This window comes from Lethenteron reissneri, chromosome 30, assembly GCF_015708825.2.
Source record: "Lethenteron reissneri isolate LAM-NWPU_2019-01 chromosome 30, ASM1570882v1, whole genome shotgun sequence".
In the NCBI taxonomy this organism is placed as follows: Eukaryota; Metazoa; Chordata; class Hyperoartia; order Petromyzontiformes; family Petromyzontidae; genus Lethenteron; species Lethenteron reissneri.
In genome coordinates this window covers 2864385-2889644 of record NC_083808.1, presented here as the reverse complement: position 1 = coordinate 2889644, position 25260 = coordinate 2864385, and the positions used below count along the sequence as shown (strand labels likewise).

Below are 25260 nucleotides of genomic sequence, written 5' to 3'. Positions count from 1 at the left end.
TGTGGCCGTTGAAATCAAGCTATAAAGATGCTCTATTAAACTTATTTTCTGGCGGGTGACAACATAAGTCAATAAAACTATAGTCAATTTTTTTCCACCAGGTAAGGCCCACTGAGCTATAGAGCTCTTTTTCAGAAACGACCTGGCCACAAATGATAGCCCAACGAAGTGGCTTATCACGTGGTTATGTACAGCAGCCGAATACTCTCAACGCGTATTTCTAGCGCATGCTGGCAGGCCACGTGACATCTCACCGATCCGCATCTCTTTATGTTTCGGGGAGCCACTATCTCCTGGAGGGCCAAGGCTCGGAGAGCCATTCCAGGAGCCTTCGTGGGCCGCTTCTGTCCCAGGGTCTGCCAGTTCAAGAACCTTTGGCATAAGGCGCTTGCTTGGTGGAGTGACAAGATCCCCTGCGTGAATGTTCCCGCGCGCGGAGCGATCAGTGGCCCTGACCTGGCGCTGCCTCTTTGTCTCCTCGCTGGTGGAGCCCAGCTGCTTGAGTTTCTCCGAGAGGGCTGCCACCTCCTTGGGGGCCTTCTTGAGCTCCTCCTTCAGCTTCTTTATGGTGTCCTTTCACGGCAGCACCGGCACGGCAGAAAGAGTCGTCTGCGTTTAAGTTTCACACGCAGCGGCACTCACGGGGCAAGCAAACAGTGCCGCTACGACTGGTGGAAGCCCGAGGATAATAAAACAGTCGACGCTCGGGTAATGGAAATAGTAATTACACAATTTTGAAGTTAATGCGAATGTAAATCACATTTTGTTATTGCCTTGAGAAACACTTAATAAATTATTTAAGAAATTAGTAATCGACATGATTATATAATTATACCAGTCAATCTTTTTTTTTACAAACATTAGGTGAGTTGTACAACTAGTGTTCTCTTAGATCTCATTAATAAGCTACTCTTCAACAGTTGGCTGGCACAACAGCGACAAAACTGATGACGACTGCGCTGATATGCACCAACTTTGGATAAAACTTCCAACGCGGGCCCGTCATTTAAAAAAAACAATATTGGCCGCAACAACTCACTGTGAAGGCGACAGCTGAACTAACATCGCTCATTCGGGGGCAGCATTTGTCAGGGCAGCAATCAATTAATGTTGGAACTGGTCGCTGAACGGAAGCTGCGATGAGTACCTCCAAAGCACACTCATCCTCGGAGCAGCGTGAGTGAGAAAAGACGACAACAATGGGGATGAGTGGAGAGACACAGCGATGGCACGGCACACACTGAACATGAAGATGCACGCGCACCTTAAGCCAAGCCAAGAAAGGCTGGTCGTAGAGTGTTAACAGAAGCTTGATCAGCATGTACAGAGATTGATGCTCATATTTAATCGCTTGAAAACTAATTGAATTCGAACTGTTTTCTGAGGTTAGCTTGTTGTCCGATTAGCGAGGTTGGCTATGTACAGCGCGAAAAAAATTACAAACATTAGGTAGATCAATAAATAGATTATTAAGGGCATGGTACATGGATTAAAACCATGTGCGTAAGGATGGATTATTTTCTGTATCTGCGTGTTGTACGCAACCATTTTGGGTGACCCACTGCTACCACGAGAGGCGCTACTCACCACGAAGTTTAGAAAACAATCGATCCGTGAATCAAATCGTAATCCAGATTTGTGGAAAGTCATTAAGAATAACCTAGGGGCTGATCATTACATTCCTTATTCTTATAGTAATGTGCAACTTTTGTGTTATAAAACACATGCAATGGGCTTCTCAATGGGGGAAAAAAAACATGACTTCCGGCCGCCCCTGTCTGCACAAGAATATTAAAACAATCATGACGTAAGTTAATGCAACACAAAGGTAACGCTAATAGCATAGCCGCAGCAATTGATGGGGTTAATACATGAATAATGATGGCAGTAATCACGAATGCTACGTCAACTCTGGTTAGAAAGCACACTTCCAGCCGCGCGCACATACAGCCCATTTTAGTGCCGTGGCGGAAGGAGAGTTTCCTCTCATGTTACCACGGCATGGCCAAACTGACAACATAGAGAGAGGTCAATTTTCCACGAAACATTAAGTCCCATTCACAAAATATTGAGGCCTTAAGCTTTCATGACAAGCCAAGCAAAATATCTTCTTGCGATAAATTGATCACGACCCTAGAGTGTCTCGCCACGTGGTCACATTGAGACACTTTCACAGTTGCCAAACACCCTGCCCCCATTTAAGCGTCAGGCTTCCGATTTTTTAGGCTTTTCACCGCATACCGATTGTCAAAGCAACTTTTTTTTCCCACAGCTAATGTTTTAAGTGATACAATTAGCTTTGAACATGAGGATGTGGCGCAAGGATTAAAAAAAACGGCAGCCTTCCATTTGTATTCGTCGGGTTGGACAGTATGCACTTTCATCATCATCATCATCATCTATCCACTGCTGGATGAAAGTCTACGCCAAGCTGTTACCATTTCTCACAATGCAACAAGCCATTCACCTCTCACACACACTTTATAAATCCATATTTAATTGCATAGGCGTTGTTTAAAAAAAAAGATAATGAAATGCAGCCATGCAAAGCTCCGTAGCAGTAAGTGGGAAGCAGCTGCACCCTTCACCTTGAGCTGACTATTACCCATGCCTGTGCCATCACCTGTGCACAGGCATGCGCCTCATCTGTACCCAGCCACAGTCCCTCACTTGTGCCTACCAATGCCCGTCACCTGTATCCAGCCATGCCCCACACCTGTACCTAGTCATGCCCCTTTACCGATATCTGACCATGCCCCTCGCCTATGCCTGCCAATGCCCCTCACCTGTACCCACAGCCATGCCCTTCACCTGTACCTAGGCATGCACCTTGCCGAAACCTGACCATGCCCCCCACCTGTAGCCCAGCCATGCCCTCACCTGTACCTAGGCATGTACCTTGCCTATTCCTGACCATGCTCCTCACCTGTAACCCAGCCATGCCCTTCACCTGTACCTAGGCATGCACCTTGCCGAAACCCGACCATGCCCCCCACCTGTAACCCAGCCATGCCCTTCACCTATACCTCGGCATGCACCTTGTGCCTATTCCCGACCATGCCCCTCACCTGGGCCTGGCTGTGCTTCTGCTGGAGCTGTCGGTGCTGCTCATTGAGCCGCTCGGATGCCTCCTCAGCGCTCACGCGTCAGCTGGTCCATGAGCGTCTGCACCTGCACCAGCTCCTTCTTTAGCACCTCCACATCATCCACGCCTGGGCGTTGCATCTGGGCAGCGGAGCAAGCAGGTTTGTTAATGGGCTGTCAGTCTGCAAAGCGGAGTGTTTAAAGGGGTTTTGACTGTTGTCTGCCCGTTTCGTTTGCAGGAGTTAGGATTTTTTTTCCTCCTGGACACTCGAAGTTTCCTCCAGAATGGAAATGTGCTCAGAGAAAAACAACGAAGAATTAGATAAATAATCCTGGACAGGATCTTCTGTAACAGCTAAATCTTGGGACTCAATTAAACATTGCTGCCAATATTTAAAATTATTACACGTGCACTCTCACAGGTTCAACTGTTAATTTGTATTCACATTCGCATTATCCTTGGCAATAGAGTTACATGTCTCAAGCGTCTATGGATATGTGTGCATATTATTTTTTTTAATTACTGAGCAATATTCATTAGGTAACAACGCATAAAACAAACTTAAACACAGCTGTTGAAAAAAAAAATCACATTTATACTTTGTCCAGTGTAAATAATGGTAGACATGACACCACAGCTCATGACATCAGGCTGTGCAATGTCATTCAGCCAGACGGACTGGATAATTAGCAAGACAATACCGAGCACATGCACATTAGGCGGCTGTAGTTAGCGTTCCCAACACGTAACGCAGCACGAGCCAGCGAGGTTCCCCCTCTTAACGCAACTCGTCCCTCCGTGCCACAATCATACCAGCTCTGTTTTTAAGTCTTCCACAACGGCCTTTTCCTTCGTGAGGGCATCACTCAGCTCCCTGATCTTCTCCTCAGCGGCCTCCTTCAGGCCCTTCTCCTCATCCACGCACGACTTCACGCCTGCGGGGCGGCAGGAGGGGAACAGCAGCTGCATGCCATCGTACGCCAGTCGCGAGCCAGTGGCAGTGCAGAAAAACGAGTTCATTGCCAGTCTGAAATCATCGGGTTCGCCCGCTCTCAATGACCCCCGACATGCTGGCACAAAGCATGACGGCTGCACATCAGAGCGCTAACCAAAACACATGGGATTTTAGCAATCAGAAATTCAAATGTACGTTTTCAACGTTTTTTTTTGTAATTTCATCTTCAGAGCACTGATAATTACATAGGCAAGAATGTGTAACTTTGTGAGCTCTAAAATGGGAATTATTCAAATGTCCCTGAGAAATAATTATATAAACAATATATTATCACACTTTGGATAAAATACATCCGTTTCAAACATGATAATGTCACGTACGTGTGAAGCCCTTTTGTCAAGCCAGTGCTGGATGAGGGTCTCCCTCATGTTGCGCAAGATTCTGGGGGTTGTTTGACCATACTTTACAATGCTGGATCAGTGCAGATTGGCAAAAGTTGTGCAGCACAAAACATTTACGAAAAGTACAGCTCAAGAATGGATCTTTCTGCACTACCATCGGTTAACAATGCAGTTCCACAGCAGCCGACAACCCGTGTTCTACATGGCGGCCATTCATACAAGCAGTGCCGGATTAAGCTAGCGCGGGGCCTGTAGCACATGTTATAAAGGGGCCCTAAATTAATAAATAAACCACATAAATATTAAAACACAATTTTTTTACTTGCATAGTAAAGTAATTGTATTTTTTCATTTGCTATACAGCCAGATAATACGACAAATCGCTAACCTTAAACACCCAGTCGTTCATAAAGTTGAATAGTACTATAGTAAGAGCAAGTGCAGAATCACTGAACCGGAATTGATAGCTTCAAAGCATTTAGCCGGGAGCCTTTGAAAGTGCGGGGCCCATAGAATATGCTACTATGGCTGCAACGATAATCCGGCACTGCATCCAAGCACTATCCAGGCTCAGGCCTGCTTAGCTCCAGAGATCTAACGATACCAGGCGTGACCCAAGTGATTTTGTCAGAGGCAATGATTTCATGCCCGAGTGCATAAAGCAGACCCTCCTGTCGAGTGAGCCCCAAACAGTTCTGCATACAGATGATTTACGATTCGTAAAATGTATGTTTATTACCAAGACTGGTAATAAACTTACTACTAATAACACGAGCGAGAACTATATTGGCGCCGAGGTGTGAGGTCCTGTCATGATCAGGGGCAGCCATGATCAATCCACTGCTGGATGAAGGCCTGCCCAAGTCTCCACCATTTTTCACCATCCTATCGATGCAACAATCCATTTAGCAACCTGCAAATGAAGCGATCTCTTTACTCCAACTCCGTGGTGTCTAAAAGAGGAGGCTTCTGGGGCTGTAGACTTTTTCCTCCTGTTTTGAGAAGAAGGCCTGAGGCATCATTCCCTTATTATGGTATTTTAATTATTTTTTAAAACATTTCATGAACAAGTCCACCAATTTCGGTCCTGCTGCTTTGACAATGTCCACAATTACACTGTATGGTCCCGGGGCCTTCCCCCTTATACACATAATACAGGTGAGGTGTGACATAATTTACAATAAATGATGACGACGATGATGATGATGATGATTATTCTCACCAGCCATGTCAGAGGCCAAGGAGGCCGCCTTCTGCTCCAGAAGATCCTTCATGCGCTGAATCTCCTGGTTCGCCGTCAGAGCATCGTCCAGTTGGGCTTGCAGGGCCTGCACCTCTGCAACGACGAATCGGGCACACGTGCACACTCGACGACTCTGCGTGCCCACGCGGTTCGCAAAAAGTATGGTTTTGCGTCTTTAAATGTAAAAAGGGGTTTGTATCAGGCTTGCGAAATGTGCTTATCTGAAGAGAGAGCAGACCCTTGGTAAACATGTACCTGCCGTATCAACCTTTTCACCGTCTTTGTCGCCTTCCTGCAAAGATACAAACAGTCATAAACTAGGCTCGAACGCACGATAACTGCTCAGCTATGTGTTGTTAATTAGAATCTAATGTGGGGTTGTTCACGTGAATCAATGAATGTGTTAATTGCACACATTCACATTTTACTACGTGTATAATGACTCACAAATTTAATTAAATTGTATCTTTCACTTTTAATGTATGTGTCAAATCATACATGGAATAATTATTTCCACTTTTTTGCAAATGTAATGCAAGTGTTAATTTAACCTAATAAAGAGTAAGACAGAAGAAGACATATCATGCAATGCATATCATACAGTACAAATGAATGTACACCTGAAGAAGAACTGACCCTTTAATCAAACTGAAAAAAATATTTGGACATGCCTGGTTGGCAGTAGTGCACAAGTACAGTTAACTAAATAACTCAAGTGTTATTGACGAACGCGCCGAGTTGTTTTCTTTCACGGAATTTTGATTGTCAAACCTGAAAATCCACCAAACTGTGAGCATGGTAAATCATTGCATTCTTGACATTTAAACATCACTTTTAATCCGTCTTGTACAGAAAAAAACACCTGCGCTTGAACGGAAATCCATGCCTCGGAGCAATCATACACAAAGCATGCCATTATTCGATTGACAGAGAATGGCTTTCAACCAGAGTTAAACGAACCTGCTTGGGCTGCCCCTGTAACTTTTCCAATTCTTTCTTGAGCTCTTCTGAGTACCATCTCTCCTCCTACAAACACGACAACTCTTCAGTAAGTCAGGCAGGCTGAGACCACACATTCAGTGGCTAAGGAGACAATTATATAGATTATTTAAATGTTAACTGGTACAGTCCCACAGATTTGACACCACCTCTGTGAGACAAACACGAGGACGTTTATACATTTAAAAAAATATGAACTGATTTGGTGCAACCCAATTGTTTGGGACTTTAATCTTTAATAAGACAAAAATATTTAATTTACCAAAACATTAAACGGAATTTTTTTTTTACAATTGTACGATCGGTGAAATGTCATAAGAGTGCCAATCGGATTCCTCGCAGTGTCAACGCAAACCTATGCCTATAATAATTGGCTCTTAAAAAATAAATACCACAGAACTACTTCTGAGACCCCTTCAAGTGCCCTTGCGTATTCATACATTCGTGGGTAAATGCGATCAGATGTCTGCTAGATCGGAAAATGATCATCACATGGCAGTAAAACCAATATTTAGCATTTTCAGAGATCAAATGTATCCATATTAACTAAGTTTAATGTGACGTCTTTTTTTAGTAAGGTCGTTGGTGAACTGTGCTGAGATAACGCACCACACTTAACAACTCGATTTGATCGCGGGAAGCTGAAACCCAGATTCACATCCAGGATTTCAGTGGTGTCAGCGCAATGCTCTGACCTCTATTACACCCAGCCACCTTGCAGTTTAATTTCTCTCATGTAGAATGCGCTACCGAGTCACGGCAAATGACATAATCTTGAACTTCACCAACAGTTACGTTTTGGAGAAACAAACTAGTATACAACATAAGTAGCTTGTACATTTACCACACATCTCTGGGTGTGTTTTTGGGTTCCAAGAATGCAAGTCTTTACTCAACAGGACTTCAGGACTCACGCCATATACAATGAATGCCTCACCTTTAGCGATGTCTGAACTTCATTGAGCTCCTGCCTCAGTATGGTCACCTCCCCGTCCCTGGAAATGCACATCGGCCTTATTATCAGAAACATTTTAAAGTGTTTGTTTTGTGGAAATCCACGGGATGTCCTTAAAACTGTGATTGAGCCAAAATCAATACCAAGACGAACTTGATGCTAAACTATCGATTTTTTTTATGACTTCATTTGCAATTGCATTTGACATACACGGCAAGGCCTCGACATCCGCAAGGGTTCTGTTGTTGAAAGTCTGCGTGAAAGTAGAATTCGCGAATGTAGAGACTATGTTCATATGGCAATAAAGGGGGTTAGATTCCCGTATCTGACTGAACATACGCGAGAAAATGTAAATGTTCCATAACATTAATTACGCCTATCGACAGTCATGCACCGACTATTTTTTGAGTTCAACTCATCACTCATTTCTGCCTTTTACTGTGGCTCGCATTTCCACCGCTCACTTGACTCTAAGGCCCCATGATCGAAATATGAAAAAAACCTCATCACAAAATAAGGAAAGAATTGCACAGAAGGCAAAAGGCACTTGAAAGAGTAAAAGCACTGTGGATGGTGGCAAATGGTCCACAATCCACCGCTGTACTGCACAAGTACAGTACCCCTCCCCCCAGGATGCAGTGGTGGCAAATCGCGAATAGTAGAGGGGAAAAGGCATGAAAACTGAAACCGGTATGCAATTATAATATCGTGTATCATCAAATTTCGCGTAAGAAAAATACGCGAGTGAAAAAGGTTTTACTGTATCCTTGTTTGTTTATATAAAAGTACCCGTCACCCTATATCTGTTTATGGTTTCTTTAACTCAATTGTCTAAACACAATCTGCCTGAGACAATGTACGTTCGGGGTTTTTTTTTTCCTTTTACATCGATTTAATCTCATGCAATACTTTAGATTCCTCATGTGACACAATTTTTTTCGCTCCGATTCCCGTTCGCTTCATTGCCGTACTTTTATTTGATCTGCTTCTCTCACTTCGGTGACCGAGGTCAACTCTTGCAAATTATACTATCCTGCTCTCTTTTGAGTTCTCACCTGGAAAAACAAACGCGTTTAACTCAACCTCATTTATGGGTACTGTAAATGGGATTCATAAAACCCTGCGAACCGCACGTCCTTCCCCCAACAAAACGCTTCCGCATATACTATGGAAAACCGGGAAAGTGGCATGACACATGACGGGAGGGTGGGCACAATCGACCGGTACCTGTTGTGGGACGGGACGCTGACCGAGTCGGGCGTTCCATCCGCTGACGACCCCTCGCTGTGGCAGCTCTGGTAGTGCCTGCTGAGCTCATCTGCCGAGCCAAGCGACTTCATGCAAATGGGGCAAATGAAACCCTACGCACGCGCGCACAAACAAGCAAACACGTCGTCGCACGGGTGGCAAGAGAGCCACTCATTCGCTGCTCGCTGATGTTATGCAGAAACGACCAGGACCGTGGACGGCAGATAAGCGACGCGTTTGCTCTGGTCAGCCGATTGCTTGCAACACATGGTCTCCTCCCCAGCCACGGTAAACACACACTTTTTTTAATGAGCATTTGTAAAAGGGCTTCCGTGGCTTGTTCCAGGATGCCGCTAATTGAAGAAACCAATGGGTCTCCTTTGCAATTAACATTTAAGCAATCCAAGACAGCGCCATGCATGCTATTTGGTGAAATCAGAGCAGGTTTCCAGCACGGCAAACTCCCTCGAAGAGAATCGCTTCTCTCATCAATGCCAAACAACACAAACAAACCCACACTCGAGCAGTCCCAGTGGCCTTAAACAGATGCCAACTTTTTCGTCCTCATTTGTGGGTCAATTTATGAATACAGTAAAACCTTGGATTGCGAGTAACTTGGTCTGCGAGTGTTTTGCAAGACGAGCAAAAATGTAAATAAATATTAATTTGATAAACGAGCGAGGTCTTGCAGTACAAGTAGTACGTGTATACGCTTTGTCTGCCGAGCGTCACGTGATCACAACTGATATTCGAGTGCTTTGATATACGAGTGCTTTGGATTACAAACACGTTTCCGGAACGAATTATGCTCGCAATCCAAGGTTTTACTGTAGCGAGAGATATGATTGAACTAGCATCCTGTGTAATGCCTTTATATATATGAAAACCATTCTAATCGATTTATTAAATAGCACTGCAATTTTCCATCAATTCAATGTTTTATTTGCAATACAAAATTGAGCTTCAATGTTCAAACCGTGAGTGTGATCCACAAATTGTGGGTCAGTTGGTACGTCTGCTTTTAAAAGGTCGCGCGAACACACACAGTAAAACCCCCTATAACGAGCACACAGCATGCAAACCCAGATTAGCAAGGGATCAATTAAACTGCACTTCAATTAGAGAATTGGGCACTCCGCTCTTTTGCAGGGAGGCCAAAACAGGAGCGGGCCAACATTTGTTTTAGTTTTCTTACGTTTAAAGAAGACGTGGTGTGCAGAAACATGTAATTCAATCAACAAAATTCGTCCGCTCCTGAGACTGGCCGTACCCGAATTATGGGCTGGGGGGGGGAAGCTTCATTTCACTAATTCAAAAGCGCAGCCTAATCCATCTCGCGCTCCCACTAGCGCCCTCACTGCAGGTCGCCCTTGCGCCACAGCAAGCCAGCGATGTAAAGAGACGACGACAAAAAAACTACTTCGGTGTGGTGCCCGGGTGGCGGGGCGGCGCTATCGGGCGCCCTGACCAGCGGCGGAACGCTGTGCGCAGACTCGTGGTGCGAGAACAATTCCACTGCCGAGCTGTACGGCTGCATGCACACGGGGCAGATGAACCCCTGGGGAGACACGTTCACTCTCGAGAGTCAAACGAACCCGGGCACTCCGGGGTGATGATCCCCTCCCTCCCGTCACGTCGCCTTTGCTGAGAAACGTTGACGTCTGCAGCGGCGTGCCTTCGTGGCGGATGCGCACGCCCAGAGGGGCGTCCCGTTTAATAATGGATCTCAGTGGGATAATTCCTGGTTCAATAAAGCGCGGTAAAATGAATAGTATACTGTGAAATGAGATGAACTCTTTATTTGAAGGGGAGACCTGCAACCCATAAAATGTAAACATTTAAATCCATTCTCATTCCACCGACAGATGAAGGCCTCTCATGCTATGTCAGTTATCGCGTTTTTATTTTATTTCAGCATACTTCACCATGTTGGTCAGTGCAAATTGAGAAAGGTGGGGGGCAGGACCGGTTCAGATACCGCTCGCCAGTGATATTATCCATGGCTGGAAATCAAACTTGGCTCGCCAGGTTCACCACTATACCACTGCTCCTTCCCCGAGACCCATATATTGGATAATTATTTACATTTTTTGGTAACTTAATTGTGGGATAATGTTGTAGACACTGGATATATGATTGCAGAACCACATAACCCAATCTTGCACCGCAAAGGAAAATTGTGTCTTCAGGTCTCCCCCTGAGAGCCATTGTGTTCTCCCTCCATTGTGTTCTCCCTCCATTGTGTTCTCCCTCCATTGTGTTCTCCCTCCATTGTGTTCTCCCTCCATTGTGTTCTCCCCCTATTGTGTGCTCCCCCCATTATGTTCTCCCCCCATTGTGTTCTCCTTCCATTGTGTTCTCCCCCCATTGAATTCTCCCTCCATTGTGTTCTCCCTCCATTGTGTTCTCCCCCCATTGTGTTCTCCCCCCATTGTGTTATCCCTCCATTGTTCTCCCCCCATTGTGTTCTCCCTCCATTGTGTTCTCCCCCCATTGTGTTCTCCCCCCATTGTGTTCTCCCCCCATTGTGTTCTCCCCCCATTGTGTTCTCCCCCCATTGTGATCTCCCTCCATTGTGTCATCCCTCCAACGTATCCTCCCTCCGCGGTCAGTAATGGAGCATAGCAATCACCCCGAACCTGAATCAGCAGTGTAGTTATTAACATAGGGGGCTTGGGGGAAGATTCAATGCAGGTCCTCTGTTGCCCAAAAGGGCACATGATATCACAGCTCGAGGTGGAGCTAAGTTATAGGCGGCAGTTACCGAGGATGCCTATTCACTTTTTTTTATCCGAACAACCATCGGTCATTCATATAAAAGTTGCTGGGAAATCGATAGGATGGATAAAATAAGGTATACATCCCTGCAAAAAAAAGTATACTCCTTGCCAAAAGGACAAATAAATTATGCAGCTTTCTGTATTTTGCTGAAAAATACAATTTAGGATGCTGCGTGTTTTACGGCCGAAAGTAAGAGACAGTTCTAATCAGGAACACTGTATAAATTAAATATTAATCAATAAAAGAACACAATTAAAGCAGTGGCTGTTAAAGAGACACCGCTTAAAAAAAAAGCAGTTGCACAACTTATTTGCATAAAAAAGGGCAATTGTGATATTAATACGTTGAGTGATTCATCCGACGACTGAAACAAAAGCCAGTGGCTGTCTCCTAACTAACCCTTCCTGCATCTGCTGCACTACACTTCCCTGCCACTCTCTCCGACCGGCGACCACAAACGTGAGTTGTAGGTGTGTACGCCATCATCTTACCTCCGAGGAGTCATTGTTGGCATCTGCCGAGGGGTCATCTGTACCCGGTTTTCCTGGAGTCTACATCAAACACAGTGCGAGATGCGGTCACAGTTTTGGGTTACGCTTTCCATCAAAAAAAAAGTTTAAAACTTCATTTGGGCACGAAACTTCCGCCCGCACTCCACTGACCGATTACAGTAATTCATTCACGTTTTCTTGGCAGAAGAATCGTCCGCACGGAAGCGCAGTTGTTAAGGGTACAGCCGCGGTGCAGAAAAAGCATGCGGCCCCCGATAATTAACATTCGGCACAAACACAAAGGGGCGCCTTTTTGGCGGTGGAAAGGAAGCGGACATTAAGGAAGAAAAACAGCCTCTGCAGACACACGATCAAGCTCAACCCAGCTGAAACTCACCAGGGTGCTTCAAAACAGGCTTCGCTCAAAGAAATTAAACCCTTAAAAAAAAACGAAACAAAACTCACCTGTTGTTCGTGAGGCATAAAGGCGTTTTGGTGTCATTATTTTCAAATTACTCTTGTCCGATAGGCTACAAACTCTGGTTCTAGTGGCATGCAAATACTTCTCAGTCCATATATTATAATAATGATAATATGCTATTATTTTCCTGGGAAAGTCTCAACGGGCAATGGGACTTGGTGAAACTTTCTTTCAGGCACATTCTGCATCGGTATGTTTGGCCAGTACGAGTTTGCCTTTGTTGCATTGAAGGAAAAAACCCACGGATACAAAGAGGTAAAACTCAAGTACTGCTAGTCTGGCTCTGGCTAGCTCGAACTAAGCAGGAACAAACCTGCTTAGCATCCGAGACATGATGCAATTGGGTGCATTTGGGGTAAATTGGTCGTAGGCGATATGAACCTAACACGATGGAGCAGTATTCCATGCTAATGTTTACTACTACTGTAAAATCCTTGTGTCAATCAAATCTACAAATGATGAAAAAAAAACATCATAACAGAATAATAATAGTGCACGCTGAAAAACCACGAGTTTCATATCACACGTAAAAAATGTGTGAAGAGCTCTAATACAGCCTTTGTGCAAATGCTAAATCGTCAGCATTTCCTTCTTCAGGAAATATGATTCGTATTGAAGATATCTCACTTGTGAAGTAAAGGCTGGAGTGTTCCAACATACTGACGTGTGTGTTCATATTCTCAGCCACGATCAATGTTCAACAGTTTTGATCATATATATACTTTTTTACAAAATAAGCACGTGCAATAAACAGTGCACGCGCCTCCGCGGAACATATCCCTTAACTCAAGTTATTATCTTTTACAACCCTTTGCAATTCCACTCTGAATGAAGACCTCTCAGTCTATGTTTCTGTATTTAAGTGATTTGTTTAGCCACGCTGGTCAGAAGAGAGACCGGGAGAAGTGGGGGCGCACTGGGAATTGTTCACAGCTCAGTGCACGAACCATTACGTCACCCGCGCCCCCTACCCCAAGACATTAAAATTCATCACTTTTACAATCAACACTCTTCATACTGCACGGAAGTCCCACTGCCAGACAAATTATGTGGTGATCCCGCATTCGCTGGTTGGTGCACAAGCACAACCAACAGCAACAAAACCTCACCACACTGCGGCCTTCAATGGAAAAAAAATATAATAGGTGACGTTTAAACTAAACTATTTTTTATTTTACCAGGTAAGGCCCACCGAGCTATGTAGCTCTTTTTTCAGAAGCGACCTGGCCACAAATGATCGCTCAACGAAGTGGCTTATCACGTGGAAATTTAAAGCAGCCAAATACTCGAACAGCATGCTTCTAAATGTGGAGGGAAAAAACCGGAGGGACCTGGAGAAAAATCCACGCGACCACGTGGAAAACACGCAAACTCCAAATATACAAGGTATCAGGGTCGGAATTAAACCCACGACCTCCTGTATACCAGGCAAAGGAGTTAACATCTCGCCACCGCAGCGCCCCTGACGTTTAGTGCTATGGCCCTTCTTCATAGCGTATACATCCTGCAGCATATAACCGTGACGGCATTACAACGCTATGAAGCCGGATCATTGCCTGAAACGTCGCCTATTATATATTTTCCAAGTCAAGGTGGTACCATTGCCGCTGGGAGCCTATGGGTTGTGGTCTCTGCGTTTGTAAGTGGGGTAAGCGGCCCAATGCACGCTGTTGTGTCGTTCAACGTTAAAAATAACGCGCCTCTAATTGCAGAGATCTTTTTTTTTCTTGAGCTTAATAGCCTCAGGGGAGTAGGAAAACTGGGCCACGCACGTTTTCCCAAGGCTACTACGATGGCGTTATGACGAATTTGAAAATAGCACGCGCATGTGCCGACCACCATCAGAGCTGATGAATGATTCTAAGAAACTAACGCCGCACGATGCATGCAGCGATGTGTAGATGCATGAATTAAAATAGATTTTTATGCTTATAATTAGGTGAACCGTACATCTCAACGGGCGGATTTGTTTTCGTATGCGTACGCTGTAACTCGTTCACACAGTGGCAAAGTCCAGTGGTGGCAACCCACTGCACCTTTACATGTTCACCAATGTTCTCTCTTAAATAAAATGCATTGATGTGTTCATTGCTGCACAAACCTTATTACTAAACACGTCCTACAAGATATATAAAGCGGCGATTGAAATTAATATTCAAGATTTTGCGTGTGCGTTATGTATAAACGCGAATCTCTTTGTCCCATGCGTCAGCGAGGGCTTTAAATTTTAATCAACGCTCTATTCATTGTGTGGACCATGTTTAGCGATCATCAGTCATGTGCGGCGTGCAAGAACTCGATCTGTATTTGAGTGGAGAAGAATGGCAAACTTGGAAAGGCTCCGAAACCGTGGTTAGTCGCCAAGACGCACACAAAAGCAGTTTGTGGACAAGCAATAAAAAAAACCTTGCAGGCAGTATTGGTTCTACAATCACCACACCGGAAGAAGACGAAAAATAAAAATAAACAATTGATTCTCAAAAAAAATCATGACACCAAATCGTGGCAATTGAAAGACTCACAAAGCAGGGCAGAAACACTACATTCCTACACCGACCCATTACTGCTTTGGGGGGGTGTGTGGGGGACATTTAGGGGATTCCCAAACCTGCACGTGCACACAACGTCAAAGTGACACATGAGCCGCAACCATGCTCCTCCACCATTCCGATTCCGAACACAGCACCACCACCACCACCCCCCCAACCCACCGGCCTCGACCATCTCTCAACGTGCTCTCCTACACGACGCGTCTTTGGCTAAGGGCCGGGCTCGCTGTCACCGCCACCGCCGCTGTCGCCTCGCAGTCCCCGCACAATCCGTTCGCGCCGGACCACGGGGGTTTTGGCGGTGGTGGTGGTGGCGGCGAGCTGGTCACCGTCACTCCTCGATCGTGGTGGCACGGCCAAGGGAAAAGCCACGGCAACAACGGTGGTGGCAAAGCGTCTGCTGCGGCTGACTGATGCAGACAATTACTGGGAGAAGCAAATTAATGCATTTCAACGTCATCCCCCCCCACCCCAACAACAGACTCCAAGGGAGCAGAGCTGGAGCTGCATAGAGTTCTGAAGCTATCTGTCACGTGATTAAGACTCTTTGAGTGCAATGCCAAAGAAAGAGCCACAACAATTTGCCGAAATAACATCTTTAGCCATCAGTGCTACAGATGTAATTTGGGGGGGTGTGGGGGGGACACTTTGTCAACACATGTGTGTAGCAACAAGGCACAATTAGAGCACGCTACTTGGGGGCTATAAATACGGGGGTCTCTCTGCACTCTCGTGTTTTAATGAGGCACTGCAGGAGTTGTTACAGCTTGTACTGTAATAATGGGCACGGCGTGTACTCATTTGAGGAAACTTCACCAAGTATCAAGACGTTTTTTCCATGAGGATCCTGCATCGGGATGTTTGATTCAACTCCATTTCAAGCGTACGTTCTTTCACGCGGGATTAAATCGGGCTACCCTGAGAAAACCCACGGATGTCATGGGGATAAGGCAAAAAACTATTTTATTTTACCACATAAGGCCCACTGAGCAATGTAGCTCTTTTTCAGAAGTGAACTGGCTACTAATGGTAGCTGAACGAAGTGGCTTACCACGTGCAAATTTATAGCAGCCAAATATTCCAAAAGCATGTTTCTAAATGTGGAGGGGAAAAACCGGAGGACCTGGGAAAAAATCCACGCGACCACGGGGAGAACGCGAGTGGGTGAACAGAATGACCTGCCACACTGCCACCTAGTGGCCACCTCACAGCCCATCAGCTTTGGGAGTTTCACACATTTCTGCGTGATCCACGAACCTCTCCTTACAAAGATATGTATTACAGGAACGTGCACCACTATGCCTGGAACGTGTGATAGCCATACATACACGTGGACCATGATTTTCATCATTCGGATGTACAAACATCTTGGTAGCAATACAAAGTTCTTCACCTGAGGACGGCTGCTTGCGTTGCGGCCGAAACGTAGTGAGAATTGTATTTTATTATGTTTTATTTTTATTATTTTATTATTTCCCTTCTACGTGACTTTACCGAAAGAACCAAGAAGAGCAATACAGTATTTGACAATTTGCCAAGCTGCTCAAAGCTTTCAAAGTAAGGCCACGCAGTTTGAATGCTCACCAGCGTAAAACATCAGTGCACGTTGCACAGGGATTTTTGTGGCATCCAATGACCTACAATTGAATGCATCTGGGGAATATCTCAAAGGGAAAGGAGACAGAAGATGTTATAGCCTCAGCAGGGGTTACTAATATTGTCGAGGTCAGAGAAGCGAGACTTAGATGGTCTGGGCATGTGGTGAGAAGGGGTGCAGGGCAGAAGGAGTAGGCAGAGACCCGAGGGCGAGATGGAAGGATGCCGTGGGGCAAGATGAGAACATTGGATGTGACTAGCTGAGCAAAGCATATCATTTTTATTTATTTTACCAGGTGAAGCTCACCGAGCCATTAGCTCATTTTCATCCAAAACGCACGTTTCTAAATGTGGAGGGAAAAACCGGATGACCCGGACAAAAATCCACGCGACTACTGGCAGAACATGCAAACTCCAGAAATACAGGTGTCAGGGTCAGGATCGAACCCATGCCCTGTTGTGTACCAGACAAGGCAGTAACATATTGTTGCCACCGTGGCACCCCAGCAGTGTATGGAGGAAAAATATTCAAGCAGTCGACCGCATTCAATAATAGGAATTTAGGCTTAGAATAATACACACGTCTCGATGTGTAAGACTATGGTTGTCTATGTAAGTCGACGAATCATGTACGTGTGAGTCTATAGATCTGTATGTAAGTCTACGGATCTCGATAAGGATAACACTGGTCAACACATTTTTTCTGGCATAAGGTATTCCAACGGTTTTAATGTAATTTTGGGGTGCTGATTCCAAATCTGGCATCAGTTTTTGTCTATCACATTAGGTTTTTGAGATATCAAATATTGCATTTTCAATAAAAACTGCAGAAGAAAAATATTAAATAAATGTGGATATCTACATAAAATGATATTATAAACACACTATCCTAAAAATACAGCACCATATTTTAACACTAAAGCAGTCACTGACTCGCAACACCTTGCAATCGTAAGTGACAGAGTTAATTTCGGGTAAAATCAATGAAAATGGAGTATGCCGATAGCATAAAAATTAGATGTGATAGAGCAAATCTGAGATCAGATTTGGAATCAGCACCCTAAAATTAGTCCAAAACAGCTGCAAAAGTCCAGGCCAGAAAAAAAAATGTGTTTTTTGTTGTTGACCAGTGTAATGGGTGCGAGTTGAGAAGGCACAAAACGAAGAATAATGAGCAGCCGACCCCAATGCAACGATGGGGCTCAGAAGAAGGATGACCTTCCAGCATTATCACAGAGTGCACGTTCGACAATCCTTTCTGACACTGCCCCTTCACTGCAACATCACCATGGGAACTGGGACGGGGGTGTCCAAGGTGCGCCGACTGCGAACCTTGGACTCAAGTCGCACGAAGCGTGGCCTGCGACACTCCCGTTTCCACGCTGAACCTCGCACGGCATTTTGACTGCTTGTGTTGTGGTGATTGCAAACATGATGCCTTGTATAAAGGTGTCAGTTTCTGTACCAGTTGAAAGGGTAAAAACCTATTACTATATTTTGCCACTGGTAAAGGAGGTCTAAGTGTACAAATGCTTACCCCGAGCTCTCAATACTCTAATGGTACGCCTTTTGGCGTCATCTGGTCCAACACCAATGGAGACTGGGCTCTAAGAAAAGCTGTCTCGGGTGTGGATCAATCAACTTCAAGGACAGTGCATATCATTATCATAATCAGAGTTGTTTCTTTTTTGTTTGCATTTTGACTGCTTCTGTTGTGGTTATTACAAACACGATCCCTTGTATAAAGGTGTCAGTTTTTGTACCAGTTGAAAGGGTAAAAACCTATTACTATACTTCTAGACACAATTTGGCAGACGTCCATAGGAGCCAACTCCGGCTCGACAACCCACGATCCCGACACTTGTTTCCGGCTCTTTATGCAAAGGGTATCGTGGGAGGAACAATAGTGTGTTACTGTAGTCATATTATAAGCCAGTCAATCAGTAATGTTTCTTTGAACGTTGCCTTAAGGCAACAAAAGTCTCTTTTTGTCCGAGATCAAATAACCCTGAAACGTCCCCGATCTCAACAGATCTCGCAGGATAAGTTGGGTTGAGCCGTGTTAGTGCTCTGATTGGGTGAGTGCCTGGGAATGCCAGGTATTGTAGGCTTGAGCCATGAGGTGGCCAAGAGATTACATTATCGCAATGGATTCTCGAATCGATCCACGTAGCGCTTTGAGCATTAACTCCCTGATTTGCGTGGTTTCCTCCCACAAGCCTCCTCCCATAAGCCAAACACTCTTTAATGTAATTAGCCTAAACATCCAAATCTGCACCATCCTACACAAAAAAGAGTCTTGACACTCAGTGTGGCTATCCTATGCAAAATAATGAGTTACTAATATCGACTAATCGAAGTCTGTTTCCCAAAGAGAGACGAAACATAAAATATTGGTTAGCCACTGAACACTGCAGGCATGTACCGGAGTATAATAATTCTGGTGGGTTAGCACTGCGGTTGTATTTCTCGACTTGCAATAGGATTTACGCGAGTTCAAATATCTTTTTTTAAAGAGTCAATTTGTAACGTAATTCCCCTCCAGGGTCCGTGAAATTAATACCAATTTCTGGCAAGTCACCCTGTGGGTAGGCTTGACCCGCCCCCCTCTAAGGCAATGTGGAATTTCCACAACTGCTTTGTGACTGCCAACAGACGTGAACATCCACGCTACGCTCATTTGAGCAAAAAAGACAACTTGCCTGTTGATAATGTTGTAAATGGGATTTGGCACACAATGCCTTCTTGCAGAGAAGTGACTCATACGGTCTAATAGGGGGAGGGAAGAGTGGTACAGTGGGTTCACACATGACGCTATGGACCCAATATGTTCACGTAAGAGGCTCGTCTCATACAAACCGGTACGAATTCCTGCTCATTAACCAATCGGCACTGACCAGGGTGACGTGCGGTCAAACACTGCCCACGAACTCCAAGCCATGGAGAGACCTTCATGCAGAAGTGCATTGGCAAGGGGCTGTAAATTATTAAAAACATGCACAGCCCTTAATCGTACGAGAGGCAAGATTAAACAGACAGGACTATATTTGTCTATGTGTTGCCACTGGATAGATATTACACAGAATTGCCCATCGCTCATGATTCTGTTTATATACAGCGAGTTGGAACACAGTGATACAATTTGGAAAGGAGTCTATGGACACAGCACACAACACAAAGAAAGTGCTGTGTGTATATACATACAGTGGGTTACAACACAAACATACAGACGGGGTGAACAAAACACAGCCTCATCACAGGGCCCAAACAACAGAGACAACATCGTATGTATCACATAATTGGTTACCCACTGAAAATAAAAAAAATATTTTACACAAACCTCCAGGATTAACACGTCATACAACATCCACAGCACAACTAGGAAGTAAGAATAGAGTATTTTGCTGGGCGCTATGGTGCATGTTTTAGAGTCAAAGGTTGGTGGATTACCGGTTTGTGAGCTGACAGGTGGCCAGGAGATGCCACTACAATATGTGGCTACTTAATCTATCTGTTCAGAACTATGCGTGTTATTCCACGTTGCCCATAGTGGGTCGCTTTCCTCCCACATACTGAAGACGTTTTATAATGAATGTGGTTAAACATCTCCTATGCAGGCCACTCCAATATCTTAAGACTCAGTGAGGGGTTTTCCCCTGGATAAACAAGATTTTTAAAAAGGCATTGCTTTAACAATGCCTGGGATCATACATAATCGGATTGTCACTGGGCTCAACAATATGTTGGGTGATACTTATCTCAGCAGTTCAATTCTGATGATGCTAGTTGCAACTACCAGCGAAACATCGGACGACCTGACTGACTGCTATTCAACATAGAAGTGTGTTGGAGCAATAGAGAGTGGCGCTTTAGTTCACGTGACAACTTTATTCAGTTGTGCTGGGTAGAGGAGGGTGGACAAAACACATTTGAATTGTCCTCACGTGATCTGACCTAAAAACTATTATGTATGACACTCATAATTGCCACATTCTTATTCTTATTGTGTCATGTGTACGTGCTATGTTGCCGTGAACCAGATCATCTGGAGCGTGCTGGAAATAGTCAGATCTCAGAAACGATGCAGGAACTGGATAGTACTGTACCTACTTGGATGGGTTAACGAGCGTGCACAGCAGGTTGTTATCGTGGGGTGCTGTGTGGGTGGCTGTGTGTAGGGTGCTGTGTGTGGAGGGCTGTGTGGGGGACTAAGTGTGGGGGGGCTATGTGTGGGGGGCTATGTGTGGGGGGCTATGTGTAGAGGGCTGTGTGGGGAGCTATGTGTGGGGGGCTATGTGTAGGGTGCTGTGTAGGGGGCTATGTGTGGGGGGCTATGTGTGGGGGGCTATGTGTGGGGGCTATGTGTGGGGGGCTATGTGTGGGGGGCTATGTGTGGGGGGCTATGTGTGGGGGGCTATGTGTGGGGGGCTGTGTGTGGGGGGCTGTGTGTGGGGGCTATGTGTGGGGGGCTATGTGTGGGGGGCTGTGTGTGGGGGGCTATGTGTGGGGGGCTATGTGTGGGGGGCTGTGTGTAGGGGGCTGTGTGTAGGGTGCTGTGTAGGGGGCTATGTGTGGGGGGCTATGTGTGGGGGGCTATGTGTGGGGGGCTATGTGTGGGGGGCTATGTGTGGGGGGCTATGTGTGGGGGGCTATGTGTGGGGGGCTATGTGTGGGGGGCTGTGTGTGGGGGGCTGTGTGTGGGGGGCTGTGTGTAGGGTGCTGTGTAGGGGGCTATGTTTGGGGGGCTATGTTTGGGGGGCTATGTGTGGGGGGCTACGTGTGTTGGGCTATGTGTGGTGGGCAGCAGCAGATGACGATGCACCAAACTGCATTGTTCTACTCTACATCTATGCTCCCAGTCTTCACAGTCCCAGAGGTCAAATGACGTCCAGGACCGACCAACAGCATGGGGGGGGGGCTCTCTCGTGCTGCAATGCATTGACAAAATGACTCTCTCTTGCACGTTCGATAGTTGAGTTAAGCAACATAATCAAAGATCCCTCTCACTTAAAACGTAATTTATCACAGCCAATGCAATGATCCATACTGGGTTTTTTTTGGGGTCATTCCAAAATTATTTTCATGAACCCTCCACCACTCAACATGGTAGTCAGGTTTACAAAGATAGTGTGTGTATCTTGTAATGATCTAATTCCAATAAAACTCATCACCGGTGGCTTAAGATGTTTCACCACCGACTTTAACATCAAGATGCGACGTTTTGAATAAGGGCGTCGATTTCTGAGTTCACTTCCTAATGGAGCTTAAAGCAGTCCAGGCTTTCAAATGAGGTTAATCTGGTTAATCTTTTCATACGAGGCTCACCTGGTTCAAAACTCTCAGATGAGGCTAACCTGGATGAGGCCACCGTACGAGGCTCACCTGGTTCAGGTTCTCAGAAGCTCACCTGGTTCAGGCTCTCAGCTCACCTGGTTCAGGCTCTCAGCTCAGCTGGTTCAGGCTCTAATACGAGGCTCACCTGGTTCAGGCTCTAATACGAGGCTCACCTGGTTCAGGCTCTCAGCTCACCTGGTTCAGGCTCTCAGCTCAGCTGGTTTAGGCTCTAATACGAGGCTTACCTGGTTCAGGCTCTAATACGAGGCTCACCTGGTTCAGGCTCTCAGCTTACCTGGTTCAGGTTCTCAGAAGCTCATCTGCTTCAGGCTCTCAGAAGCTCACCTGGTTCAGGCTCTCAGCTCACCTGCTTCAGGCTCTCAGCTCACCTGGTTCAGGCTCTCAGCTCACCTGGTTCTGGCTCTAATACGAGGCTCACCTGGTTCAGGCTCTCAGCTCACCTGGTTCAGGCTCTCAGCTCAGCTGGTTCAGGCTCTAATACGAGGCTCACCTGGTTCAGGCTCTCAGCTCACCTGCTTCAGGCTCTCAGCTCACCTGCTTCAGGCTCTCAGCTCACCTGCTTCAGGCTCTCAGCTCACCTGCTTCAGGCTCTCAGCTCACCTGCTTCAGGCTCTCAGCTCACCTGGTTATTGTACAAGGCTCACCTGGTTCAGGCTCTAATACGTTGTACTATGAGCTCTGCCCCAGGGTTCTCCATCAACCATCGCCTTTGATTCGTGTGTTATTATTACAAGACATTGTCACGCACACACACGAACCCCGTGTGGACACACAGCAGGCTGCTTTCGGCAAATGCCATTAACGAGCACGTCAATGGCAGCAGACGCAGTGGCGTGCCTAGAACCGCGCCCGGACACCTTTGTCTCCCCAACATTTGACAAAGCCCACGCACGCCGGAGCTTGCTACTCAAGGCTGTCTCCGTCAACCATTTAATGCCGAGTCGACCTAGGGGCCGGCTCGGCACAGGCTTCACAACAACCACGTGCCACCGAGAATCGAACCCGGGTTGGAACCCGTTCGTCGCACGGCGCGCTAACCATTCCGCCACCGCTCCTTACACGTACACACACACACGATCCCACACGTCCACAGAGCACGTTCACCTCGGGTGAACAATTAATTGCTCGTCAATTAGCGCGGCTCATTAACACACAATGCACCTGCTCGCCTCCGACGCCTCCTCCACTGTTAAGGCCTCGCATTAGTCTCGTCAATCCCAACAACGAGCCGTAGTCTCAGTGACAACGACCAACCAAATCGTCACCGCCCACGAGGAAAACATTTTACCCACCGGAGCCTTCTGTAAAAGCCTTCGAAACATAGTTTTTGATGAATAAAAAGCCGCCTCGGACCGCCTCGCACCGGCCCCGTCCTATGTACAGTGCTTTCCCTGTCTCTCTGTGTGTGTCTGTGTGTGTGTATACACACTGTGTGTAAGCTACTGCACATAGACCCGCCTGTGCTTATCCGCGCTGGTAAATGCAATGAGTGCCGCCTACCCTAACTGCGGTGTCGCGCGCGAGGCCCGAGCGCCCCCTGTTATATTTCATACTACGGATAAACATCGGCGTAGGAGGGGAGGGGCCCCCAGAGGGCGGGGTTGTAAAGGGGGAGGAGCTGTCGACCCCCCTGCCCCACCCCCCGGAGTCACGTGCGCGCGACGGTTTCTCACGTGGGGAGGGGGTTGAGTGGGGGGGAAGTGGGGGGGGGGGGAATTGTGCATCACGTGATATGTCCAAATATGGATATGCCGGAAGTGATCACGTGGCGTGATTCAGATGGGGGGAGCGGTGGTGCAGCGGTTAGCGTGCTTGCGATACGAACCCAGCGACCAGAGTTCGAATCCCGCTCACGGCCACCAATACCCTAGGTCGACTCAGCCTAAAAATGAGTATCCGGTGCGTTGTGTAAAATCATCGCCACTGGGGAGACAAAGGCGGCCGGGCGTGGTGCTGGCACACCCACCCCCTCGTGTAACCATGCCGGCCTTCAAAGGTGCTCGCCTGCTGTTGCACTTGCCCCAACAGTCTGATAAGGCTACATAGGGGATCTTTGGGTGGACGGGGTGGTCATTGATATTTAAAAAAAAATTAAACACCAAAGTGGCCTATTGTTGCACAACAAGTTAAGTGTAATCTCGTAATTTTTCCACGGATGTATGCAGGAATATAAGGGGTATGTTAACTTTTTTATTTAAAGCTTTCGTGACTGTAGGGATTCATATTCTTGGCTCTTTCGGTAAAGTCACGTAGAAGGGAAATAATAAAAATATAATAAAACAATGAAAATTCTCACGTTTCGACTGCAACACAAGCAATCATCATCAGGTGTGAAATCCACAGCAAGAAAATTTGAAATCACTTTTTTTAAAATTTCTTGCTGTGGATTTCACACTTGATGATGATTGCTTGTGTTGCAGTCGAAACGTCGTGAGAATTTTTATTTTGTATATTTTTATTATTTTATTATTTCCCTTTTACGTGACTTTACCAAAAGAACCAAGCATATGGGTATGTTCACCTTAGGTTGTTTTTATGTTACTATCCCCAAAAATAAAATTATTAATAATACACACTCAATGTGATTATCCACACAGCAACAGCCGTGTGCGAGCATGGGACACGACGGGAGGAGTGATCCTACTACCTATAGCTGCTGTCTAGGAATATAATTGTGTGGATTCATCACTTTTGCTTCAAACTTTCACGAGCTTTTCAGTCCTGAGGATTTCCTCATCGCTTACAGAAAGTGTTACAAATGGTTTAAAACGGCAGCTTCCCCGCGCACAGCAAGGCTCGTTATGAATTGTTTCATTTCCAGCGCCGGGTTGATTTTGACCACACTTGCATTTGTGACGTCACGCACCTAGGGGGGTCAGACCTTTGTGACGATGTGTGACGAGGGGGGGGGGGGTGAGAAATGGGACGTCACATCAAAATGCGCAACTTAAAAAAAATATAAACACGTTCTACTTACTTAAATAGACTTTTTAATAAATGTTTTCTACTACAACATCAGAGTGCAGCGCCACATTAAATACGCACTACAATGACAATAGTTTAAAGCGATTTGAAGCATGTTTTATTTTCAAAATGGAAATATGGTTTTGGGGGGGGGGGG

The 25260-nt window shown here is 45.9% G+C and overlaps 1 protein-coding gene across 1 annotated transcript in view; it reads right to left on the bottom strand.

Annotated features, from left to right (window-relative positions):
- EEA1 (early endosome antigen 1) overlaps positions 1-23601 on the bottom strand; it is a 49069-nt gene extending 25468 nt beyond the window's left edge. Inside the window, 12 exon segments of the mRNA XM_061562812.1 lie at positions 457-573; positions 3069-3134; positions 3136-3225; positions 3899-4020; positions 5664-5777; positions 5940-5976; positions 6645-6710; positions 7621-7678; positions 8866-8999; positions 10307-10444; positions 12159-12218; positions 23432-23601. Coding sequence (XP_061418796.1) covers positions 457-573; positions 3069-3134; positions 3136-3225; positions 3899-4020; positions 5664-5777; positions 5940-5976; positions 6645-6710; positions 7621-7678; positions 8866-8999; positions 10307-10444; positions 12159-12218; positions 23432-23461 — 1032 coding nt within the window. The 5' untranslated portion in view covers positions 23462-23601.
- Positions 23602-25260: the final 1659 nt, after the last annotated feature.